General features: G+C 41.7%; 1 protein-coding gene across 1 annotated transcript in view; it reads left to right on the forward strand.

Moving 5' to 3' along the window:
- Positions 1-25,549, forward strand: part of DCC (DCC netrin 1 receptor) — a 1,323,879-nt gene that overhangs the window by 1,240,463 nt on the left and 57,867 nt on the right. Inside the window, exons 24-25 of the mRNA XM_081942031.1 lie at positions 18,833-19,059; positions 25,159-25,275. Coding sequence (XP_081798157.1) covers positions 18,833-19,059; positions 25,159-25,275 — 344 coding nt within the window. The remainder of the gene's footprint in view (positions 1-18,832; positions 19,060-25,158; positions 25,276-25,549) is intronic.

Genomic DNA, 25,549 nt, shown 5'->3' on the forward strand with positions numbered 1-25,549 from the left:
AGTAGAAAAATAGAGACCATCTTTGGTGGGAAGGTAACAACATTTCGTGTGCCTTTGGTGTTTAGTCATGCTGGCTACATGATCACAGAAACATCTTTAGACAGTGCTGGCTCTTCAGCTTTGAAACAGAGATGAGCACTGCCCCTTAGAGTCGGGAATGACTAGCACATATGTACGAGGGGAACCTTTACCTTTATCTGGCATTGCCTGCTGGAGAGGATGTGTTTTGGTCTTATTGTCTTTTTTTAATGGTGTGTAAATATTGTTTATTTCTATGTCTATTGATGGATGATTTGTCCGAATGCTAGTCTTCAAGGAATCCCCTAACTGTTTTGGATTTAGCTTGGTCTAAGATGCTCCCATTTTCCCAGTTGAAACTATAGTTGACTCTCTCCATGTACTTTGAAGTCTTCTAACTACTAATTGGTCTACACAGGTGTCTTCTGCTATGCTTTTTCCTCTTTATCCTATGTAGTCACTGTTACACAGTCCTCACAAAGTATGTTTATTCCTGTTCCTGTATGTTCCTGTTTATTTCTTTCCGGGTTGCTGGGTCTTTTTAAATGTTTTAAATGTTTAAAATGTTTTGGAGAGCTTTAGTTAGTTTGTGTGCTGTGATAATGCCTTGTGGTTGCAATAGTCTGTCTGTTGTTTCTGAGATATTTTTGATACATGGCAGTATTATTCCTTTCATAGGTTGTGTTAGCTGTGCTGTAGTGGGTTGACCAGCCAGGAACTTTTTAAAAACTTGTCTGAGTATCCATTTTGTTACCTGATCTGTTTCCTTTTTCTGGTGTTCTTGTTTGCTGCAATGGATTTTTACTCCTCTAAATAATGTTCTTCCACAGCTTCTCTTGTGGGAGGTTAGGTTGTTATTTTAGTAATGGAGCAGATTTTAGTAATTGAGTTATTTTAGTAATGGTTAGTCTGGATTCTGTTTCAATAGACTTGTGTTTCTAGTTTGCTTCATTTCCTCTGCTGCTGATATGATGAAAAGATATTGTGTGATTGCTTCCTTCTTCTCTTTGTGAATTTTATTCCTTCAAAGATGTTGTGGATAGTTGTGTGTGTCTTCTTTATTAGTTCCTTTTTTATTTTGATGAAAGTGTTGCCTACATACTGGATCTATACTTTTGATTGTATGTGTGGGAATGCTATAGTTTCTAGATGCTGCATTGCAACCTCTGCGGAGAGAGGTGATCCCATACGTGTTCCTCTGATTTGTTGGTATATTTCTCCATCAAACTGAAATTAGGTAGTGAGGCAGAATTAATGAGGTCCATGATTCTGGGTATTTCATTCTGGGTATTTCAGGTTGGGTTTGCTGTCATAGATTGTTTCTCTAGTTTTGGATCTATGGTTGTGAACAATGCTTCTGCATCAAATGAAACCATAATTTAATCTTATATTTTTCAGGTATTTTATTTTCTGGAAGTCATATAGTGAGGAATTGATAGAATATTCACTCCCCTCTATATGTCCATTTTTTTTCTAAGTTCTTTGGCTACGTTGTATGTTTGCATCCCTGGTAATGATGTACTTTAATGTCCTTCATGTTGGGCTCAGAGGCGGTATTCAGCAGGTTCTGACCAGTTCTGGAGAACCGGCAGCGGAAATTTTGAGTAGTTTGGAGAACTGGTAAATACTAGCATTGACTGGCCCCGCCCCTATCTATTATCTGCCTCCCGAATCCCAGCTGATTGGGAGGGAATAGGGATTTTGCAGTATCCTTCCCCTGCCACACCCACCAAGCCATGCCACGCCAACCAAGCCACACCCACTGAAACAGTAGTAATTTTTTTTGCATCCTAACACTGGTTGGACTTATGCATTTTGGGGCACTTATAGAAACATAGGAAAATGTGTTCATTACTTTTTATCTGCCAATGTTCTTGTGGGATTTGATCTTTCTTGGTTAAGGCATTAAGGGTTTTCTTGATCAGCTTGTCCAGTTTCTGTATGGGATTGATTCTTAGTGGGATGTAGGTTTCTTTGTCCTCCATTAATTCTTTGGCTTTTTGTATGTATTGTATTCTGTCCATGATAACCATGGTTCAGCCATTCTCTGCTGAAGGATGGTAATGGTTTACTCTTTCTTTAGGTTTTGAGGACTGCTCCATCCTCTACTTCGAGTTGGTTCCGCTTCTGTCTTTTTCTGGTCCATGGTATGATTGTCTCTAGCTGCAAAGAATTCTAATTGATTAGCATTGTCTATGTTTTAGTTGAGGCCTTTGTGGAGGATATTACCTTCTCCTGGGGATAGTGGGCACTTGGACATGTTTTCTACCCATTTGGGTTCAGGTATCTCTTTTATTTATTTTTATTATTTGTGAAGCATGTATAAGATAACAGATATAAGTATACACATGATTATGAATACATGAAAGGGATATGAATAAATGAGGACATTAGCACAGGGACATTAGGCACTTTGGTGCACTTTTGCATGACCCTTACGGATCTCTTAGGAATGGGGTGAGGTCAGGGGTAAAATCCAGCAGGTTCTGACAGGTTCTGAAGAACTGGTAGCAGAATTCTTGAGTAGTTCAGAGAACCGGTAGTGGAAATGTTGAATAGTTTGGAGAACCAGCAAATGCCACCTCTGGCTGGCCCCAGAGTAGGGTGGGAATGGAGATTTTGCAGTCTCCTTTCCCTGCCATGCCCACCAAGCCACACCACGCCCACCAAGCCACGCCCACAGAACCGGTAGTAAAAAAAATGAATTTCACCACTGGGTGAGGTCAACAGTAAACAGTCTAAGGTTAAAGTTATGGGGGTTTGGGGATGAAACCACAGAGTCAGGTAGTGAAGTTTGTATCTATTGTGTGCTCGTGTATTGTGGTTGAAGCTGAAGTAGTCATTGACAGTCATTTCTGGGGTTTACCTTGAGCAGTTTGGTACGGAGTTTTGTTTTTCCTTTTTTTCAGCTTGTCTCAGAGATGGAGTCTTGATAATGGTTGTCAGCATTTTTGCGTGTTAGGGAGTCATGGTTTCCCCCCCCCCAGTTGTTCCTTGAGGTTATGTGATGATGTGCTAGTATGTGTTTAGTCTGAGGTAAGCATCCCCAATCATTAACCATATCATTTTGCACCCACTTGGCTGAGCTATTTTCCATCCAGCTGTGCAGCTTATTGGAGGTTGTATCTGACCCTGGTGGGCAGGGCATGCTGTCATAGGCATTCACGCAGAAAGAATAGTTGCTCCTTGGTGTTCTGTGGAGGTTTGCCTACATGCAGATTTCTCCCATTTGCTGCCTTCTGAAGCATTTGACACCCATATGTAGTTCCGATAGAAGAGCACAGCTGTACATCAACGTTGAACTGTGGAATCCTTTATTGTTTGCTTGCAGATGTTTCATTACCTGACAAACTCATGATTATTTGTTGGCTTTGTTATACCATTTGTTTTATGAGGTGAGCAGCTATATAAATTTGAAACATAAAAATAAACAAATGGCATCATTGATATGGTTGTGGGATTTTCCCACTGCCCTCCCAGCTTCCTGTTAATCCCTGCCTCTCCAGCTGTCCACACACCTAGATAAGCAGGGTTTAATCCCAGGCAAACCATCAAACTGAAAACTCTACCCTAATCAAGGAACTACCAAGGGGGGAAAAAACCACACACCCTCCAAAATTGGCAGAACCAACTACTGTATATAAACAATCTCCACACTTGTGTTCAGTGATGATCCTACTTACCAATAACACATCTGCAAGCAAAGAACCAAATTCAAAGAGCATCAAGGACTCCTCAGTTCAAACCTGAACTTCAGATACTAAGGAGCTACTTCAGTGTACGTCCTTCTTACTGGTCACTCACTTTTGAATTCAGCCCACATTCATTTAGCACCCATTCGTCCTCGACCCTTGTATTGTTTTACCACAGAAACACCTTAAGTATCTCATTCCAGCTGCACTTAACTTTTATGCTTCATCTCACATCCATACTTTTACTCCTAAATGCTGTAATAATGTGGGTAGAAGCAATCCTTATATATTTTATAAGGAATAGCAAGAGCACTTAGACTTATACACTGCTTCATGGCTCTCTCTAAAGGCTTTACAGAGTTATTGTCCCTGACAATCTGAGTCCACATATAAGCACCATACATTCCAAAATATATTCGATAGATAGATGGATGGATGGATAGATGGATGGATGGATGGATGACAGACAGACAGACATTCCATATATATATATTTGTGTTACAACCCCTGGTATGTAACAAACAGGTTCAAATCCCAGTAAGGGTATAGCTGATGGCTAGCTGATGAGAGCTAATTAGCTCGAAATAGATCTATACTAGTCTCCCTTTATTTATTATTTATCAGTACAAATACAACATTATATGTGTGTGTGTGTGTGTGTGTGTGTGTGTGTTACAACCCCTGGTATGCCCAAATATGGGAGGGAGCTCACTCCTCCCTCTTTCTGTCCTTTCGGCTCATCACAGAAAACCATCCAGGCAGAAACCCATATTTTTAGTCTTAGCCACTATGCCACAGGTTTCTCCTTCTTTATCAGCTGAGCCAGGGAAATAAGTATGTGTTTGTGTTACAACCCCTGGTATATACACCCCTAGTGTATAATACAGCCCAGGTTCGAATCCCAGTAAGGGTATGGCTAGCTGATGAGAGCTAAATAGCTCGAAATGGATCTATACTAGTCTCCCTTTATTTTATCAGCACAAATGCAACACAAATATAAAAAGGCAACATTAAAAATAAAAATATGGGTTTCTGCCTGGATGGTTTTCTGTGATGAGCCGAAAGGACAGAAAGAGGGAGGAGTGAGCTCCCTCCCATATTTGGGCATACCAGGGGTTGTAACACAAACACATACTTATTTCCCTGGCTCAGCTGATAAAGGAGGAGAAACCTGTGGCATAGTGGCTAAGACTCTTGCCTAGTGTATAATACAGCCCAGGTTCGAATTCCAGTAAGGGTATGGCTAGCTGATGAGAGCTAAATAGCTCGAAATGGATCTATACTAGTCTCCCTTTATTTTATCAGCACAAATGCAACACAAATATAAAAAGGCAACATTAAAAATAAAAATATGGGTTTCTGCCTGGATGGTTTTCTGTGATGAGCCGAAAAGACAGAAAGAGGGAGGAGTGAGCTCCCTCCCATATTTGGTCATACCAGGGGTTGTAACACAAACACATACTTATTTCCCTGGCTCAGCTGATAAAGGAGGAGAAACCTGTGGCATAGTGACTAAGACTCTTGCCTAGTGTATAATACAGCCCAGGTTCGAATCCCAGTAAGGGTATGGCTAGCTGATGAGAGCTAAATAGCTCGAAATGGGTGTGTGTGTGTGTGTGTGTGTGTGTGTGTGTATTGGCTGCAGCTGCCAAAAAAAGCCAATGAAGTCCTAGGCTGCATTAAGAGAGGGATAGAATCAATATCATATGAAGTGTTAATACCACTTTATAATGCCACAGGAAGACCACAATCAAATATGCATCTTGAATGAGAAACAAAATGTCTTCAAGGAAAAACAAAGTCCAGTTGCCTTTTGAAAAAGCACCATGGGATTTTTTTTATGAATAATAATTCTTTCCAAACAGATCATATTGTTATCCAAGATTTAAGAAAGAGAACAATTTATTATCCTATACATTCATTTCTGCACATTGCCTCAAGCCCCACTGACAATAAAAAGGAACAGAATTTTGAGACAAAGCTGTAGGAAGAAATGTCACTAATAAAAATAAATGAAAAGGAATGACTCATTGTAGAATATGTTCTCCCTATGTAAACATCGCTATCCTGTAAGACTTAAAGTAATAACTACTACTCAGATCACATCATCTCCCCATCTCTAATTTTCTGAGCCTCTAAACTCTTCTGTCTCTTTCCATTTCCAGTGAAATTCCCTCTTAATTTAAGGAGAAACGTAGGTTAGTAAGCATAGGAGAAGGAATTCTACTTAAATCCCTCCTTGGTGATCTTTGGAATGTAAAAATATTCCACCCAAAGAAGTACCTTGCATCAGTTTAGATCCTACACTTCATCATCAGCACCAATTTTTATTTTATTTTTATTTTATTTAGTTTGTCAAACATGTGCAAGACAACAGGTATAAGTATGAACATGGACATGAACACAGAAAATAGGTACAAATAAATGGGGGCAATAGGACAGGGACGGTAGGCACGCCTCCTTACAGACCTTTTGGGAAAGGGGTGCGATCCACGCTAGACAGTTTAAGGTTAAAGTTTTGGGGGTTTGAGGATGTAACAACATCAGGTAGTCAGGTAGAGCATTCCAGGCGTTGACCACTCTGTTGCTGAAGTCGTATTTTCTGCAATTGAGTTTGGAGTGGTTTACCTTGAGTTTGTATCTATTGTTTGTCCATGTATTATTGAAGTTGAAGCTGAAGTAGTCATTGATAGGTAGGACATTGTAGCAGACATTTTTTTGTACTATGCTTAGGTCTGACCTTAATCTGCGTAGTTCTAGGTTGTTCCAAGTCCAAAATTTCAAGCCTGGTGGCATAAAGGATTCTTTTGTGAGCAGAGGAGTGGGAGACTCTTCTCGTGAAATACCCATGGACTTGCTCAATTGTATTAATGTCCGATATACAGTGTGGATTCCAGGCAGATGAGCTATACTTGAGAACAGGCCTGGCAAAAGTTTTGTATGCTCTAGTTTGCAGTATAATGTTACCGGAGAAAAAGCTTCTCTGACAGTTCCTTCAGATGCGCAATATAATCACAAATCTAAAAGTAACACAAGGGAGTCCAATGGGGATGGTCTTCACAGGTTAACATCGCACTGTTAATTGTGATCACACTGTGTGAAGACCACACTGTTAACATTTGATAATGATTGGGTGTGCATAGAAGTAGCTCCCCAAGGGTACCTGTTGCTTGAAACATTGATTCCTATTGGCCTGAAGTAAATTGGGCATGCTAATTTAATTATGTAATGTTAATCTCAATAGTCAGTTCAAGCAACTCTGGTGCCACTGTTCATTTCTTTTCCCTTTATTGTATGCAAAAGAGAGACTGAATGAAAGCAGAATGAACTAAAATAGGGGTGGATAGATTCTTTTTGATTTGGAGAGTACCCTGGCGATCAAAATGGGTGATCCTTCATAACCATAACCAGACAGATCACATGGATCCAATGAAACCGCTTCAGATCACATGGATCCAACGAAACCACTTAGAGTTGGAAGGGACCTTGGAGGTCTTCTAGTCCAACCCCCTGCCTAGGCAGGAAACCCTATATCGTTTCAGACAGATGGCTATCCAACATCTTCTTAAAGACTTCCAGTGTTGGGGCATTCACAACTTCTGGAGGCAAGCTGTTCCACTGATTAATTGTTCTAACTGTCAGGAAATTTCTCCTCAGTTCTAAGTTGCTTCTCTCCTTGATTAGTTTCCACCCATTGCTTCTTGTTCTACCCTCAGGTGCCTTGGAGAATAGTTTGACTCCCTCTTCTTTATGGCAACCCCTGAGATATTGGAACACTGCTATCATGTCTCCCCTAGTCCTTCTTTCTCTTAAACTAGACATACCCAGTTCCTGCAACCGTTCTTCATATGTTTTAGTCTCCAGTCCCCTAATCATCTTTGTTGCTCTTCTCGGGACTCTTTCTAGAGTCTCCACATCTTTGCAAACTGGTAACAAAGGTACGATGATTTCACCCCTGCCCCAAAACCATGCAAACCCCCAGCAGCCTATCCCTGCTTACAACCAGTTTGAAGTTAGGAAGGGCTTCCCTAGGGCTACTTACAACCTAGATTTGAAGTTCCATTGGCTACCCGCTCCAGTCACAGGATTGCATTTTGGTTGCTTAGCAACTGGTCTACACTGATGCCTGTTTGCAACATCCCACGGTCATATGGCCACAATTGGTGGCATTTATTTATTTATTTATTTTGCCAGGAACCAACACTTCCAGTTTATGCGGGGGGGGGGGAGTCCATTGAGGATAGTGCAGTCACTTAATGACCTCCATAGAAAAGTGTTGTGGCCCAGCAGGAGCCGTTGCCGCTGCCACCAGACTCCGAGAGTGAGGGTCCCTATGAGTCGGCTCAGGAGGATGTGGAGGACCCTGGACAGGGTTCCGACTCTGAGCAGGGATCGGAGAGTCTGGTTGGCCACCAGGAGGCGCCTGAGGCATGGAGCAGCGGTGAGAGCCAAAGGAGGGGGGCTCCTGATGCCATGCCTTGGAGCAGTGGGGAGGAGTCACGAGACAGTGAATCAGAGATCAGCAGGGAGTTTTTGGACGCCCGTTATCGCCGCGCCCATAGACGCAAGGAGCGTGGGCGCAATTATCGGCGGTAAGGGCTCTCAGCTGCTGATCAGTAGACTCCTCTTCAGGCTATAAAAGGGTTGACTGAGCATACGCCCTTTGCAGCAGTCAACAAAGAACTCCTGCAAGACGTTTTGGTCTGGAAAACGTAGCAAGCTGGATAGCTGCTTTCGTGTCTTGTCGTTGTGAGCTTTGTCGTGGTGGTTTACTGCCACGGAACTTTCTGTCTGTCTGTGAAATAAACCTTGTTCATTCGTATTGTTCCGGAGCGTGTTCTGTGTTGGCGAAGGAGGAAGGGGGGGTCAGAACAGAAAAGGGTATAAAATCAGGTGCAGTCATGTGCTGACCTGCTTAATGACTAACATGCCGTATGACTGTGATTCCCAACTCAATTAAAGTTGTACATTGAAGAGTACCGGTATCATCTTGGTAGTTATCCTCCAGGGCTGCTCTTAATAATAAAAAAAAAATGTCCTGCATGCAGAATAGATTTTTCCCAGCCTTCATTTGGTCCTAAAAATTTATTAAACAGTTTGTTCATTAATAGGATCGGCATTTCTATAAGCCAAGAGGAATGGTTTATAAAGCTCCAGAAGAACCAAAGGGAGGTTTTTTTTTCACCCAACCCAACAGTACTGTATATGTTCAGCCAAAGAAGTGATATCGCTTCAAGGTGGCTTATAATTAGGCATTACAGATAAAGACTGTGCATTATGACATTCACCATCTGTGCTAAAATATGTTTCTCCCAAAATAACCTACGTTGTGCTAGAATTCCCTGTCAGAACTTCTGGAAATCCTTTCATTAGTGAATCTACATTGATATAGTTTCCTTGAAAAGTAGAAAACAGTTCTCTTCTCTTGAACAAGCTTTTTGTTCCAGCTGGTTTTTTATTCATCTGCTACAAGTAGGCAAACAGCATTTTGCTATCAAATATAGGACGTTAATACTACTCACAATAGCGATGAGTGTATATGAGGCCTTGGCAGCGGACTATTTTATTCGCTAATATTTATTTGTGTGGTGATTTTTGCTGCTTTAAACTCGCTTACATGTAGTAGGATAATAAGCTGTTCGGAATTAGTTAAGCACTAGAGTTTAGTAAAATAAAGGAATGTTTTATGTATGCATTTGTTGCATTATAATACAAATTTTCACATCTCATGAAAATACAAATATAGTTTGTCCTCTTTTCTCTTTTTCTGCTACAAAAAGCAAAGGTGAGATATTTCTGGGGGGGGGGGAATATGCAAACATCCCTGTCATATAAGAAGAGAACATACTGTATTAAATATTCATAAAACACTAACATGTAATGAATATATTCTGATGCCAAATAATACCGATGTTAAAAATGCATCCTAATGTATGTCTAAGATAAATATAGTTGTGTGGGATATATATATATACACACATACATACATACACACACATACACACACACACACACACACACACACACACACACACACACACACACACACACACATATATATATATATATATATATATATATATATATATATATATATAATGTTTGTTCAAAATCTCAAGTCTCCGAAAGTTCTTCACCGATTACTTTGACATTTTGATACAACGTTGCATTCGACTACATGCATGTTTTTATATATGTATATTATATAGATGTCACACCTGTGACAGGTAAAAACATGCTTTTTTGTAAAATCATGCTTTTTTGAAAACCAGTGCCATCTGCTGGACGTAAAAGCAACACACGCTATACCATAGCGTTCATTTCTTGAGTATAGTATATTCGGAACAGTTCAGCCTCTCTCCAGTTTCATTCCGATGGTCCCTTTATATGTGTGGCTGGGCTGCAGCTGCACCTTTTCCCCTTTCCACCCCTCCTCCAACGAGCTTCGCCATTTCCACCAAGGGGAGCCGAAGCCTTTCAGCCTCCCCCTCCACTCTCTCTCCTCCCCTCCCACCAGGCTTTTGCCTTCTGCGGCAGGGTGGCGCCTTTAAGCCGGCCTCCCCCCCGCCCAGCCCAGTGGAGCTCCATAGGAGGTGGAGGCAGAGTGTCTCCTCAGCCCGGCCGGCTGCATGCGCTCTCCACCCCCCTCACAGGGAGCCAGCTATGGCCTTGCCAAGGCGGCTCTGACGGGGTGGCGACGGTGTCAGCCTGAGGCGCAGCAGGGCTGGGGCGGTTGCTGGGTGCCCCGTGAAGCGGCGACTGCAGTGGCGACAGCATCTCTGGATGGAGCCGCGGCCAGTGGGGGCTGCCTTATGTCCACGTCGCCAGGGGCAGCTCCTTCCTGCTCCTCCTCCTGCTCCTCAGGGGATGCCGGCCACCTCCTCTCATCGCCACCTCTGAGGAAAGCCAGGAAGTGGGCGGTGGCCGCCTCCTTCTCCTCTCCTCCTCAGCTCGGCCAAGCCGGGGCCTGTGGGAGCGTCCTCTGTGGTGGCTCTTGTAGAGGCCACCATGGCTCACTTCCATGTGGGGGGCGCCTCTGCTGGGGGACTTGCGCTTTCTCTTTGCTTTCTTTTCCATTTAACCAGACTGGGCCTGTATATATATATAACCAGGCTTCTTACAGTAGGTGTCCCCCTTTAGTTGTATTGCAGGCAACAACTTCAGCGGCCAATTCGCTCTCACAGGGAGGGACTTCTTCTAGTGCCGTCCACTAGGCAATGCCAATGGGCGGCGCCAAGGAGTAGGGCCTTCTCTGTGATGGGCCCAACCCTCTGGAATGACCTCCCCCCCGACATTAGAACCACCACCAGCTTCCGCTCCTTCCGACAAAAATTGAAGACACACCTGTTCCGATTGGCTGGCCTGGCATAACCATAACTGCTACCTCCTGGCAAACATATTTCAACTGGTATTTTAGGGGAATTGTTTTTTAAATTCAATTGTATGGGATATTTGTAGGGGTTTAAAACTATTTACTCAGCTGTACAGTTCTTTTAAACTTTTTTATCCTCCTTCGTATCTACTTATCTATTTAATAATTTTTAATTGTTTAATTTTATAGTTATTTTATGATGTATTTCTGATATGGACTGTACACTGCCCCGAGTCCCTTTCGGGAGAGGGGGCGGTCTATAAGCGCTCAGTAAATAAATAAATAAGCCTGAAAATTGAATGTGTAATTGTGCTCCTTCATATGTATCCAAATTTGGGAGCACTGTTCTTTGTACCGGACAGCCAGTTCATGTTCATGCACTTTAGTCTGTAGTTGCTTAGCTGTTTCCCCTACGTAGTTGCTTGCACACTTACTGCAGCCAATATGGTAAACTACTAAGGATGCCTCCTCTTTGGGTAAGTTTTTTTGATAGTGCATCACTCTCATTCTCAGTGTTTGATCCAGTTTGTGCACATGCGCTGAAAGAATGCTTGCGGCAGTTTTGGATACACCCAGTATATATGGGAGCACTCTCCATGCAGATGTTCCACTTGTACCCTCACTGGGCTGTCGGGCCCTGGATGTAATACACTGATGGATAATGCTCCTTTGCCTTGGCCATCAGTGTGCTGCAATGGGTGTCTACCCTATTGAATAATGCCCAACTGCAGCTAACTTTACTGAATGTGCAGTGGGGCTGTTGCTCTCATTGTGATAGATAGATAGATAGATAGATAGATAGATAGATAGATAGATAGATAGATGATAGATAGATAGATAGATAGATAGATAGATAGATAGATAGATAGATAGATAAGATTAGATTAGATTAGATTAGATTAGATTAGATTAGATTAGATTAGATAAAATAGAGGTAGAGATAGAATAGATAGAGATAGAGATAGGGTAGAAGATGATAGATAGATAGATGATAGATAGATAGATAGATAGATAGATAGATAGATAGATAGATAGATAGATAGATAGATAGATAGATAGACAGACATATTCATATGCATAGACATATGCATATAAATATACATGCATGCATACATACATATATTGCTGTGCTACTTCTGTAAATTAAAGATCTACATTTCCAATGGAGGTTGATGATATCAGGAAATAGACCTTTTTTTACTGAGGAACTTCATGTATTCCCTCGGTTTCTGGAGGGAATTTTATAATAGTTTTGCACCACCTAGTTAACAAGTGACCTCTGCTGAGCTACAAGCTGGCATGTCTTCAAGATGTTATTGACATTTCCTCTGGTTGGACTTTGTCAGTTTATCTTCCCAACATATGCTTTCAGCATGAAGCTTTGTGTCTAGCTGCAAGGGGTTGGCAAGTAGACTGAGCCGGAGCTAATTCTGCTGCTACTTTTTGGTGCTCAATAAAGCAGTCAGTAGGAGAGAATATGAGAAGGAGCTCTCTGAAAGCAGACTAAAGACCTACCTGTTTCCATCCCATCTCCCTCTATCATCCCTTAGGACTAAAGATCTATGGATAAGGTCCCTTGGATCCTGAAAAGTAGAAGAGAGGCACCAGGATTCATAGAGCCTGGATGCTAAATTGTGGGCTTCAAAAATTTCAGCAACAGTGAGAAAGGATCTGACATCACGATGATATGACATGTGATCCCGGGGCTCCGAGATCGCAGTCAATACTTTTGCCGCTGGACGGTCTATCTAGACCTAAACTGTCCCAAAGAGATGGTGACAGGGAAGAGTGTGTCTTGCTGATCTGAGGGACATTGCAAAGTCCCTGATTGATCCAAGAGAATCTCTTCTAGCCGGCGACAAAAAGCACAGCCGCAAGCTGCTGAAGTCAGAACAGCTCTGCAACAGGAGGAAAAGCAGAAAGAGAAAGTGTCTCCATCTGGTGAGGAAATTTTATTTTTATAAAAGACTGCCCAAAAAAGATTGAAGTTAAATCAAATTGGTAAAGAAAAAGAAATAAGCGGCGGAATTAAGCATTATTGGACAGTGCGTTATCTTTTTATTTTTTTATTTTTTTCTATTGATGGAAGTTTTATGAATATTTTTTTTTACTTTTTAAAGTGACAGTTTCGGATGGAGGGTTTTGAGATTTTATAAGATATGTAATAAGCAACAAGTTGTGAAGAGAAGTTCAAACAAATTTGCTTAAGAAAATAACCAGAAGACCAATTCCACAAATGGCAAAATAAATAGGACTACATTATTAATGGAAAGACACAGGTTGAGATATGAAAATTAATAATAAAGCACTAGTTAAATGTAGTTAAAATAAGAGCATTGTGTTAAAAATGTAGTGATAATGATAAAGTTAGGTAAATAATTGATAGATAACAATATACACATATATATTGGTTTGATAAGAGGAAATTTGGTATAAATTTTTAAATGGTGAAAAAAGAGGAAAACGTAAGTTAAACATAGCCAAGCTATTGGTAAATAAATGACTGATAATGATAATAATGTAACCATTTGTATTGACATGATAAAAGGGAAAATTGGATATAAATTGTGAACAATGATTAAGAAAAGAGGTTTAAAATTTTTGTTAAAATTAAAGCATTATGTTAAAAATGTAGTGTTAATAGATAAAGTTAGATAAATAATTGATAAGGATAACAATGTATATATATGTATTGGTTTGATAAGAGGAAATTTGGTAAAAAATTTAAATGGGGGAAAAGGGGGGAAACGTAAATTAAACTTAGTCAAACTATCGTTAAATAAATGACTGATAAAGATAACAATGTAATAATTTGTATTGACAGGATAAAAGGGAAATTGGATATAAACTGTAAACAATGATTAAGAAAAGAGATTTAAAAATTTTGTTATTAAACATTCTTTTTTTTATTTTTAATGTGTTATAAAGGTATAATGTGGTTAGATGATATTGAAAATAGATAAGGGGATGCCACTATATGGTTTTGTTTTAAATTTTGAAATGTTTGTTAAAACAACTATAGTCATATGAAGGATGAGGTATGATAATAGCAATATATATAAATATACTGTATGTAATGTAAAATAGATAATTTTATATGAATCAGAGGTGATGATTGTGGAAGGGATGCACGAAAACTCTTTGTAACCAATTGACACACTTTCTGCAATTTGTAATGGAGGATGATTTTGTTTGTTTTTATTCAAAAAATTAAAAAAAATGGAGAAAAAAAACTTCAGCAACAGATTCTCTGCCCAGTTGCTGAGTGGGCGTGGCCATGGTAGGCGTGGCCTAGTCAGCCTCCTGCACCATGGCATGGGGGAGGCAGGTGTTTTTGCCTTCTCCGGGCTCTGGAGGCTTACTTTGAGCCTCTGGGAGGACAGAAACTGCCTCCCCCGAGCTCCAGAGGCCAGAAACGGGCCTGTTACCGGCCTTCCAGAACTTCCAAGAGGCCCATCTTCTCCCTCTCTGAACCTCTGTGTGGGCCCTGCGCTTACCTCCATCCAAAACAGGCTGTGTGGAGGGGTTGGATGGGAGGGGCAGGGTGGGATGAGAGGGGCCAGCCAGGGGTGGGATTTGGAGGTTCTCTGAACCAGCCATAATGTTAGCTATGGGTTCTCCTGAACCCGGGCAAACCTGTAGTAGCCCACCCCTAGTCATCACTATCTTTCTTGTTAAGATATTTCCTAATTTGAGTATTTCCTTGAAATCTCTTCTTCGATGATTCCAGGAATGAATCTGTGTGCCACCACTTCTATTTCTTGCATGCACTTTCTAGCTTTATATTCTTTGTAAATTACCTCCAACTTAACCACCTTTTTAAAATTCTCTAAAATATGTCAAACATTGTGAAGCGTTCTTCCAGGTGATCTTCTCTGGCTCCTTCCACCTTCCTTTCTCCCCACCCCAACCCTCTCCATTTTATTTTATTTATTTTCCTGCATTTGTTTGTTCTTGTGAGATGCCCTGATTCCTACACCATGTTTCCAAATCTAACATGCATATTTTATGAAGGCATTACTGTACGGTATTGAAAGTATTTTCATAGAACATTCCTTCACAGCCCCAAGATCCCTTTCTTACTTAGTGATACTAGCTGAAATTTTTTTATTGGCTATACCGGGTGCATTTTTTCATCCTGTGTTTATCACTTTGTAAGATTCTTGCTGCTCATCTCCAAATGTATATGTTCTCGTTGGATACCTTGACAGACTGCAATATGTCTTCATTGCTCTCTACATGGGGCTTCCCTTGGGACGCGCCCGAAGACTGCAGCTAGTCCAGAACGCAGCCGCACGGGTAGTCATGGGGAGTACTAGGTACTCCCACGTAACACCTCTCCTGTGCGAGCTGCACTGGCTGCCTGTGGTCTTTCGGGTGCGTTTCAAGGTTCTGATCACCATCTTTAAAGCGCTCCATGGCATAGGGCCTAGTTACCTGCGGGATCGCATCCTCCCACATAGATCCCTGCGGCCAATTCGCTCTCACAGGGAGGGCCTTCTCCTGGTGCCGTCCACGAGGCAATGCCAACGGGCGACACCGAGGAGTAGGGCCTTCTCTGTGATGGGCCCAACCCTCTGGAATGACCTCCCCCCCCCCCGACATTAGAACCACTACTGACCTCCGCTCCTTCCGACAGAAACTGAAGACACACCTGTTCCGACTGGCTGGTCTGGCATAATTTATAACGTCTACCTCCTGGCATACACATTCTTACTGGTTTTTAGAGGGATAGTGTTTTAAATTTAACCTGATAAGACATTGGGATTTTAAACTTTTGTATCGATTTATTTATTTAGCTGTACAGTTTGGCATATTTTATCCTCCTCTCATACATGTATTTATGTAGTTATTACTATGTTTTAATCTGTTGTATTTTGATACGGACTGTACACCGCCCCGAGTCCCTTTCGGGAGAGGGGGCGGTATATAAACACTAATAAATAAATAAATAATAATAAATAAATAAATACTTTTAATCTCTATTCTGATAATGCTGCCTCTTGCTGTAGTGGATTGGTTAATGGATGAGATGCCACATTGGGATTGCTCCAACCTAGGTAGGACCTCTGGAAATAGTTTTATCCTTATCTAGGCTATGGATGATCAGACATATTTTCTATTTGATTCATGAGGATGGACTAAGGACGTTCTTCAGCTCTTGTTGGATTTTCTCCAGAAGCCACTTTAAAAGTTGGGATATTAAGTGCTAATATTCTGGTTATGTTTCAATTCAGATGTATTGTCGTTGTTGTTAGTTGCAAAGTCATGTCTAACCCATCACAACCCCATAAATAATGTTCCTCCAGGCCTTCCTGTCCTCTACCATCCTCTGGAGTCCATTTAAACTCGCGTCTGTTGCCTATTGCTTTGGGGACTCCATCCAGCCACTTTATTCTTCTTTTGCTCTCACTGGTTCTCAGCATGAGGTTCTTCTCCAGGGAGCCCTTCCTTCTCACTAGGTGGCCAAAGTACTTGAGTTTCCTCTTCAGGATCTGGCCTTCTAAAGAACAGTCAGGGTTGATCTCCTCTAGGACTGACCGGTTGGATCGCCTTGCAGTCCAAGGGACTCGCAGGAGTCTTCCCCAGCACCAGAGTTCAAAGGCCTCATTTCTTTGGCGCTCAGCCTTTCTTATGGTCCAACTTTCACAACCATACATTGCAACTGGGAAAAACATAGCCTTGACTATACACACTTCTGTTGGCAGGGTGATGTCTCTGCTTTTTAGTATGCTCTCTAGATTTCCCATAGTTTTCCACCCCAGGAGCAAGTGTCCTTTAATTTCTTGGCTGCAGTCTCCATCTACATCCCATCAGAGTTCCATCAGCCATCCGGAATCCCTGACATATTCTCAAAATTCCAAATGTGCCTACCAGCCTGAAAAAAAAAGGCTTAGGATCATTGGCTTTATTTTTGAAATATGCTAAATAATGCCCATACCTCTGGTGGTTTTATAACTGTTTGAATACTTATTGATTTGGAAAGCTGAAGTACATAGTCTCTCTCTCTGTGTGTGTGTGTGTGTGTGTGTGTGTAGATAAATAGGTAGGTAGGTAGATGTAGACAGACATAGACATAGACAAGGAGGAGGGTTGGTAGCTCTGAATAACCATTTTGTTTCACAGATTAAAGACTATGCAATGTATCAAGTACCTATCAATGTATAGAGGCCTATACAGGTAGTTCTCAACTTAGGACACAATACCAAAAGGGGTGGGACCCTACCGGTTTAACAACTGGTTTGCTGAGCTGCGTGCACATGTGCGGTTCAGAGAATTCTTACCTTCCGGATTGCTGCTTGGGAAGGAAAGCAACTGAGGTGCGGCAATCCACTCTGCCACGTGACTCAGCTGAGAAGATAAAGGTAGTAAAGCACAGGGGCGGGCGGGCGGGCAAGCGGGCCCACGTGCTCGTGGGAGCAAACCAATTCGCTCCCAGCTTATCTTCAGAGCTACAGGCTCACCCGAACTGGTCCGAACCAGTAGAATCCCACCCCTGAATACAAACCAGTATTTTTGTGGCTAAGCAAGGTCATTGTTAAGCGAATCACACCCTATTCTTTTTTTCTCAGGGTTAAGCCAATCAATGAGGTTGTTAAGTGAATCATATGATCCATCTTCTCCATTGCCGTTGCTTGTGGGAAGCTGGCTGGGAAGATTACAAATGGTGATCCCATGGGGCACTGCGACTCTTGTAGATACGTACTTCGCGGTTACCAAGCAACTCAAATTGCAATCCAGTGACTGCGAGGATGCTATATTGTTTGGAAGTCCAAGGAGAAGTTGTAAGCCCCCCCTTTTTAGTGCCATGGTAACTTTGAAGAGTTGCTAAAGCAATGGTTGTAAGTTGAGGACTACCTATATTATCCTGTGTGTTGCACTTCATTCTTGGTTCTACCCCAGCCTGGAACATCTTCCCCATATCAGACATCTAATAAGCAGAATGATTTACCATGTGGACTCATTTTGATTAAATTTTTGTATGCAGCCTAAACGATGCATAGATTCCTGTTATACACAGGTGGCGATTGAGCTGCTGCATAAGGCATCTAAGAATCATTTGCACAGATCTTGTCTTTTTTTCCCTCCCAAATGGCATCTTAATAGAGCAATTGGGACTGATAGGAATAATCCACTTGATAAATTACCCTTACAATAGAATTGGGGATCACATCCATTTGGGGAGCATTATATAGATGAGTTGAGGGACGTAATGGCTAAGATGCTGAGCTTGTCAATCAGAAGGTCGGCAGTTCAGTGGTTCAAGTCCCTAGTGCTGCATAACAGAGTGAGCCCCTGTTACTTGTCTCAGGTTCTGTTAACCTAGCAGATTGAAAGCACGTAACAAATGCAAGGAAAAAAATAGGAACCACCGTTGGTGGGAAGGTAACAGCATTCCGTGCGCTTTTGGTGTTTAGTCATGCTGGCCATATGACCATGGAGACATCTTCGGACAGCGCTGGCTCTCAGGTTTGAAGCAGAGATGAGCACTGCCACTAGAGTTGGGAATGACTAGAACATATGTGCAAGGAGAACATTTATCTTATATAGGTGAGTGTCCTTCCCCAAGATAGGATAAAGCTTGGTCAATTGTTCTTGATCAATTTAGCCTGAAATTTTACTCAGGCAAAGGAAATAAATTTAATCAATCTCTCACTGCATCCATTGAGAACTATCAGAAATGAGATCATTATTTAAGGAACTCAGGCATGTTGATTTTTATCTCCTACCTTCTTCCTCTCCTGAACAGAAAGCGTGCTACTCATAGTGCTGGCAAAAGAAAGGGCAGCCAGAAGGACCTGAGGCCACCAGATCTTTGGATACACCATGAAGAAATGGAGATGAAGAACATAGAAAAGCCGTCAGGTTCTGATCCGCCAGGAAGAGTCTCACCAATCAAGAGCTGTCAAGAAATCACTCCAGGCAGCCACAGCCAATCTGAAACGCAGATGGGCAGCAAGAGTGCCCCACAGTCTGGTAATATTGCTTCTTACCATATGTAAAATGTACTGCGCAGCATACGTTCACACCCATAGTACAATCCCTAATGAATTCCAGTGAAAAAAATCACGTGAGAAGCAATTATGGAACTTCACCCATAAGCGGTAGGCATTGCGTGAGAAACACAACCTAAGCACTCGCTCAGGTTTACCTGCCCCACCTAGTGATCAGATGAGAAAAAAGACGTTTTTGATGCTAAATATGTCATAGGTTTGACGGCAATAATTATTTTATTAATCTTGCTGTCAGCACATAACAGAGGAAACATTCTACAAGACGTTAATTCATAAGATTCTGTTGTTGACAATGGCTTATTGGTTAGTGTCTAGATACGTTTTGTATTGTGTTTAATGTTTCTGTATGTTTTATGTTCCGTGTTCTAGCTATACATGTTATAAATGCAGGATTGGTAGCTTTTTTCAAGCTAAGAACAATGGGGGCTTCCTGTCAACCATGGTCAAAGTCATAGCCCGACTGGATGAAGTCACTGCTGATACTGCTCCCACCATCTTTGCCCCTCTCAACCTCATTACCATGTTGCCCTGAAAATAAGACAGGGTCTTATTTTATTTTGACCCCCGAAATAAGCACTTGGCCTTATTTTTGGGGAGGCCTTATTATTTTTGAGGTGTAGGAAGGGGCGAGCATGGCTGCTGCTGTGTTGCAATATTTTGGGGGAGGGCTTATTTTAGGGGGAAGGGCTTATTTTAGCACATGCTCTCAAAAGCCTGACTGGGCTTATTATCCGGGGAGGGTCTTATTTTCAGAAAAAAACAGGGTAGTAAACATCATTCAAGCATGCACACACTCCCTTATTTAAACACACTTATTCACACAAACTCTCAACCACTTTTATCGTTTTATTTATTTTTTATTTAATTTCTATAGCCACACATTTCAGCCAAGTAGCTCCAGGTGGCTTACAATTCCAAAAGTATAAAACCATTAAAAACAATGAAAACATCGAAAGAATAAGTACATAGTCCACCAACTACTATTTAAGCCAAGAAAGTGAGTCTTTAGCATATTCTGAGTCCTGGGCCTGGATACATAGACAGGTTTTTAAAGCTTTATGAAATTCCAACCAGGGTCATTCTAATCTTTGATTAAAATAATCTTTAATTATCCCCTAAATTTTACTTGATCACTGCCTCTCCAGCCCCCAAGGTACAAATTTCTATAAAGTACATAGCTGCCTGGACTTGGGGCATTGCAGAAATAGGACATTTTATAAGAATCTCTTGTGTCTGGTCCGGTCCGGTATAGTCTAGTCTAGTCTAGTCAGTCTAGTCAGTCTAGTCTAGTCTAGTCTAGTCTAGTCTAGTCTAGTCTAGTCTAGTCTATTATCTAAGAGTAGCCCTGAGATTGGTTCAGATCAAAGTCCTTCCTAGATCAGCATCTATCACACTGGCCAAACAGATACCATACATCAGAAGTTGAGAAGCATCGCAGCTTGATTATGACCCTCTTCTTCTTTTCCTCCTAGCTTTTACTTTGTGAGTAAAATGTAGGTTTGGGTGTGGCATCATGGATCTGGGTATGTCTAGAACAAGAAGCAATGGGTGGAAACTAATCAAGGAGAGAAGCAACTTAGAACTGAGGAGAAATTTCCTGACAGTTAGAACAATTAATCAGTGGAAGAGAAGTTGCCTCCAGAAGTTGTGAATGCTCCAACACTGGAAGTCTTTAAGAAGATGTTGGATAGCCATTTGTCTGAAATGGTATATAGAGTTTTCTGCCTAGGCAGGGGGTTGGACTAGAAGACCTCCATGGTCCCTTCCAACTCTGCTATTTTATTGTATTTTATCTCAGGCAGGGTACTTGACTGGTATCTTCAGATGACTTAAGATCTCAAGCTTTGGATTCCGTTTGGATAAATATTTTTTTTTCCTACCTAGGATTACATTTGAATTGAATCTCAGATATTTCAAATTTCACGTTTTTTTCATAATCATTAGTAAAAATCGGATAGGAAATCTACAGAGAAGGCAACGTGTGTTAGTGCAACTCAAAGGCTAAAGCAAAACCCTTGAATGGTAAACAATTACAAGCAGATTTTCTTCTGCAACTCAAATGCTCATAAAACCAGTAATTGCTATTTCAGATATAAACAAGGATGTTTACATCAGAGTTTATTATGGAGTATTATATAGAGTTTAATATGGGGACAGCAAATCAGTATAATTCCAGATATTTATACTTGTTTGTATGTGGAACTAAAGCTTCTCATTTTATAGAATTCTTTATTGGCCAAGTGGGATTGGACACACAAGGAATTTGTCTTTGGTGCATATGCTCTTAGTGTACATAAGGAGAATAAAATACATTCATCAAGAATAAAAATATACAACTATCAATCTGCCAAATCTTCAACCATAGACCTTGCAATCCTTGCATTAGAGTTTGATTTGAAGTTATTTATATAGGAGAATTTATATAGGAGAATAAATGCACGCATCACAGAACACAAAAACGCAGTAAGAAAAAAAGAAAAAACTTCTTCCCTTTTCCAGCACCTTAAAGCTACAGGACATGAAATCAACTTTGAAGGAGCCAGGTTAATCTCCAAAACAGAACACCTCCACAAGAGAATAATCATGGAAGCCATCGAAATAGAGAAACACCCCCACAGCATGAACAAACGTGATGATACCTCCCGCCTACCAAACATCTGGAAACCAGCCCTAGCCAACAAACGAACACCACCCACCACCCATGCCGTTACAATACAAAACAACAATGCACACACAGCCTGCACCAATCAGCACCAATCTACCAATCATGATACAACCACACAACCAATCATTCCACTTACTGAAACAAAGTCAGCACCCCATCCCCTCCCACCAAGACTTACAGAAAGACGGCAGCTCCGTTCCCATTTTAAGCCCACATTTTGAGCCCACGCTTGAAGATGGCAGGTGAGATCCTGCCGAAACGTTGCAAAGACAATCTCAACCTTACACGGGAAAAGACCCGAATACAACAAAACCAGCATACCTACACCCGTGAAAATCTACGAATATATATATATATATATATATATATATATATATATATGTATGTATGTATGTATGTATGTATGTATGTACGTACGTACGTACGTACGTACGTACGTACATACATACATACATACATATATATATATATATATATATGTATGCAACCCTATTAACATGTTGAAATATGATACAATTTCACCCTAAGATTTTATTCCTGAATGTACTGCTGAAGCTATCTGGGTGTATTTGTGCAGCAAATGATCTTAAGTAACTGGAGATCATATGTTGCCTTTTAAATGCTTTCTTGAGGGTATTTGCCCATTCAATTAGATTAGAATCAGAATAGAATAGAGCTGGAAGAGACCTTGGAGATCTTCTAGTCCAACCCCTGCTCAAACAGGACTATACCATTTTATGACCTGTTCAGTCTCTTCTAAAAAACCTCCAGTAATGGAACAACCATTATTTATGGAGGCAAGCTGTTCCATTGGTTAATTGTCCTCACTATTAGGAAGTTCCTCATTAATTCCAGGTTCTCTCATTGCTTCATTTCCATCGATTGTTTCTTGTTCTGCCCTCTGGTGCTTTGGGGAATAAATTGACCCCCTCCTCTTTGTGGCAGCCTCTCAAATACTGGAACACAGTTAAACCTGCAATTAAGATTAAGTAGAACGGGCATCCTCCAAGTCCCTTGCTTTAGGCCTTGTCTTGCTTTAGGTTTGAACCTTCTCAAGTTAGAAGTCCTCAAGGCTGGGGTAAGCTGCAATTCTATTTGTCTCTCGCTTGAGTTTTCCCATGGTGAGTTGTTCCATGGAAAGTTGGGCTTGGCGAGTCCACTGGGGCGAGATGACAATGGTGAGACCGCCCAGGGCGAATTGGCCATGGCAAGTTGTCCTATTCCTCATTCAGTCTTAGTCAGTAATGGTTTCCTCTTATCTTCGCTACCACTTCAGAATCGGGAGTGTGTATGTGCAGAGCATCCGTGATGACATCTAGGTGGGTAGGCGGAGCCTCCGGCCCCACCGCTACCGGTTTGCCTGAACCAGGGTGAACTGGCAGAATGCCGCCTCTGATCTTAGTGCTCAGTGGTGGGATTCCAATTTTTTTACTACCAGTTCAGAGGGCATGGCTTGGCGGGCGTGGCAGGGGAAGGATACTGTGAAATCTCCATACCCACCCCACCCCCAGGAGAAGGTTACTGCAAAAAACCCATTTCCTCCCAATCAGCTAGGACTCGGGAGGCAGAGAATAGCTGGCCAGTCAGAGGTGGTATTTACAGGTTCTCAGAACTACTCAAAATCTCTGCTACTGGTTCTCCAGTAGAATATCACCTCTGTTAGTGCTCCATGAATTGATGAAGGTCAGACACTGGAAGAATAAAGTTGAAACCTTGAGATGAAAGAGAATAGGTAGAGATATAGTCTGGGCCTCTGATTTATTTTTCTTCCTTTTCATTTTGTATTTGCTTTCATTGTCCGCTTTTTCTTGCTGTTGTTAGTGGCTCAGAGTCGCACCCTACAAAATGGGCAGCATTTTTTTTCTTTTCTTCCTAGAATTTTTCCACAAGGTGCAGGGTTCCCTTTTGAGTGTTGATCTATTGGTAGCAACAAGATTTGATGGAATGATTTGTCACCTGAGCCTGACATTGCCGGCTGAGAGAGTGACTGGCTTTCATAGCTAAGTCAGGACTAGAACTCCCAGAATCCTGGTTTCTAGCCTTTGGGGGGTGGGGGGATATTTAAATAAACGAATAAATAAAATCACACAGAATGTCAAATGCTGACTGGACCAAAAAATTAGCATATGAAAACATGTTCATTCTTGCCATGGATTTTTCCCCACAAACTATAAGGAAGTCTAGTCAAAATAGCAATAGCACTTAGACTTATATACCACTTCACAGTGCTTTTACAGCCCTCTCTAAGCAGTTTACAGAGTCAGCCTCTTGCCCCCAACAATTTGGGCCCTCATTCCACCTACCTCGGAAGGATGGAAGGCTGAGTCAATCTTGAGCCGATGAGACTCGAACTGCCGAAATGCTGGCAGCTGACAGTCAGCATAATTAGCCTCTAATACTCCATTCTAACTACTGCACCACCATGGCTTTAGGCCTGCTTCCTGCCCCATCATGCCTCGCTCCACTTATCTTCCAAGGATTGTCTTTGCCAAGAAGAAACACCTTGCAGGCTTCCTATAGAAAAGCTGCTTGGTAATATTCTAAAGTAGGCACCATTTGGAGAGCAGCCAGAATTCTTGTGAGTCAAAAACCGCAAATGCTGCCAAAATGGTGCCCACTTCCTGGATGGCACCATGTGACCTCTGGATAGGAAGGCCACAAAAGAAGCTCAGCTGCTTACCTTTCTGAAAGAGGAAGAGAATTGAGGATTTGGGGGGAACTGAGGGGGGAACTAGAGGGTAATCAATATTTTTGGTAGCATTTGTGTCTGTAGCAAAAGTATTTAGACTTTTATACCGCTTCACAGTGCTTTTACAGTCCTCTCTAAGCGGTTTACAGAGTCAGCCTATTGCCCCCAACAATCTGGGTCCTCATTTTACCCACCTCAGAAGGATGGAAGACTGAGTCAACCTTGAGCCTGGTGAGAGTTGAACTGTCAGATTGCAGGCAGCCGGCAGCCGGCAGAAGTAGCCTGCAGTACTGCAATCTAACCACTGCGCCCACCGAGGCTTTCAAAACAAATTACATTCTTGAAAGACGATCAGCATTTCTGCAAAGTACTTTCCATTGGAGCTACACGGGGACGTGGCTAAGCTGTGACACAAATTTATAACCGGAATTAGCATTCAAAGTCAGTTCTGAGAAAAGGAGCAGCAATTCATTTGATTCCAAAGTGGCCCTTAATATTTTCTGTGTTGCTATTAAGAAGGGATGTTTATTGAGTCCCCAACTTTTTAAAGTGGAAGCTATGACAAAACATGCCCATTTATCTTTCCACTGGCTGGGAAGCAAAGGAGCCAAACAGCTTGCATGCGAATTTGATTTGGTCATTTATAGCATTTATATCGCCGCTCATCTTATGCTCATGCATTTAAGCTTTGCTTTGTTTTCTTTCAGTTCCTGACACAGAAGAAGTGGGAAGCAGCATATCCACCCTGGAACGTTCACTTGCAGCTCGGCGAGCGACACGTGCCAAGCTGATGATTCCTATGGACTCACAACCCAGCAATCCTTGTAAGCCTAACATCTGCCCTAATATTCAAACAGGAACTCCATTGTGTCGTCATGTTGTTAGATAACTCTCTTCATTCAGTTGGATAAATAGAGTGGCGCGATGGCCTAGAGGGGGGGCTCTCGCCTGACAATCAGGAGGCTATGAGTTCGATCCTAGGTAGAGGCAGATATTTCTCTCTCTGGCCACGTTGATAATATATCTGCTGAATATAACTCCTCATTGGCGACAGTAAGGGCATCCGGCCAGTACTCGGCTCCATTCAGTTGCTCAGAC

The sequence above is a fragment of the Natrix helvetica genome, assembly GCF_964273705.1.
Source record: "Natrix helvetica genome assembly, chromosome: 2".
Classification (NCBI taxonomy): Eukaryota; Metazoa; Chordata; class Lepidosauria; order Squamata; family Natricidae; genus Natrix; species Natrix helvetica.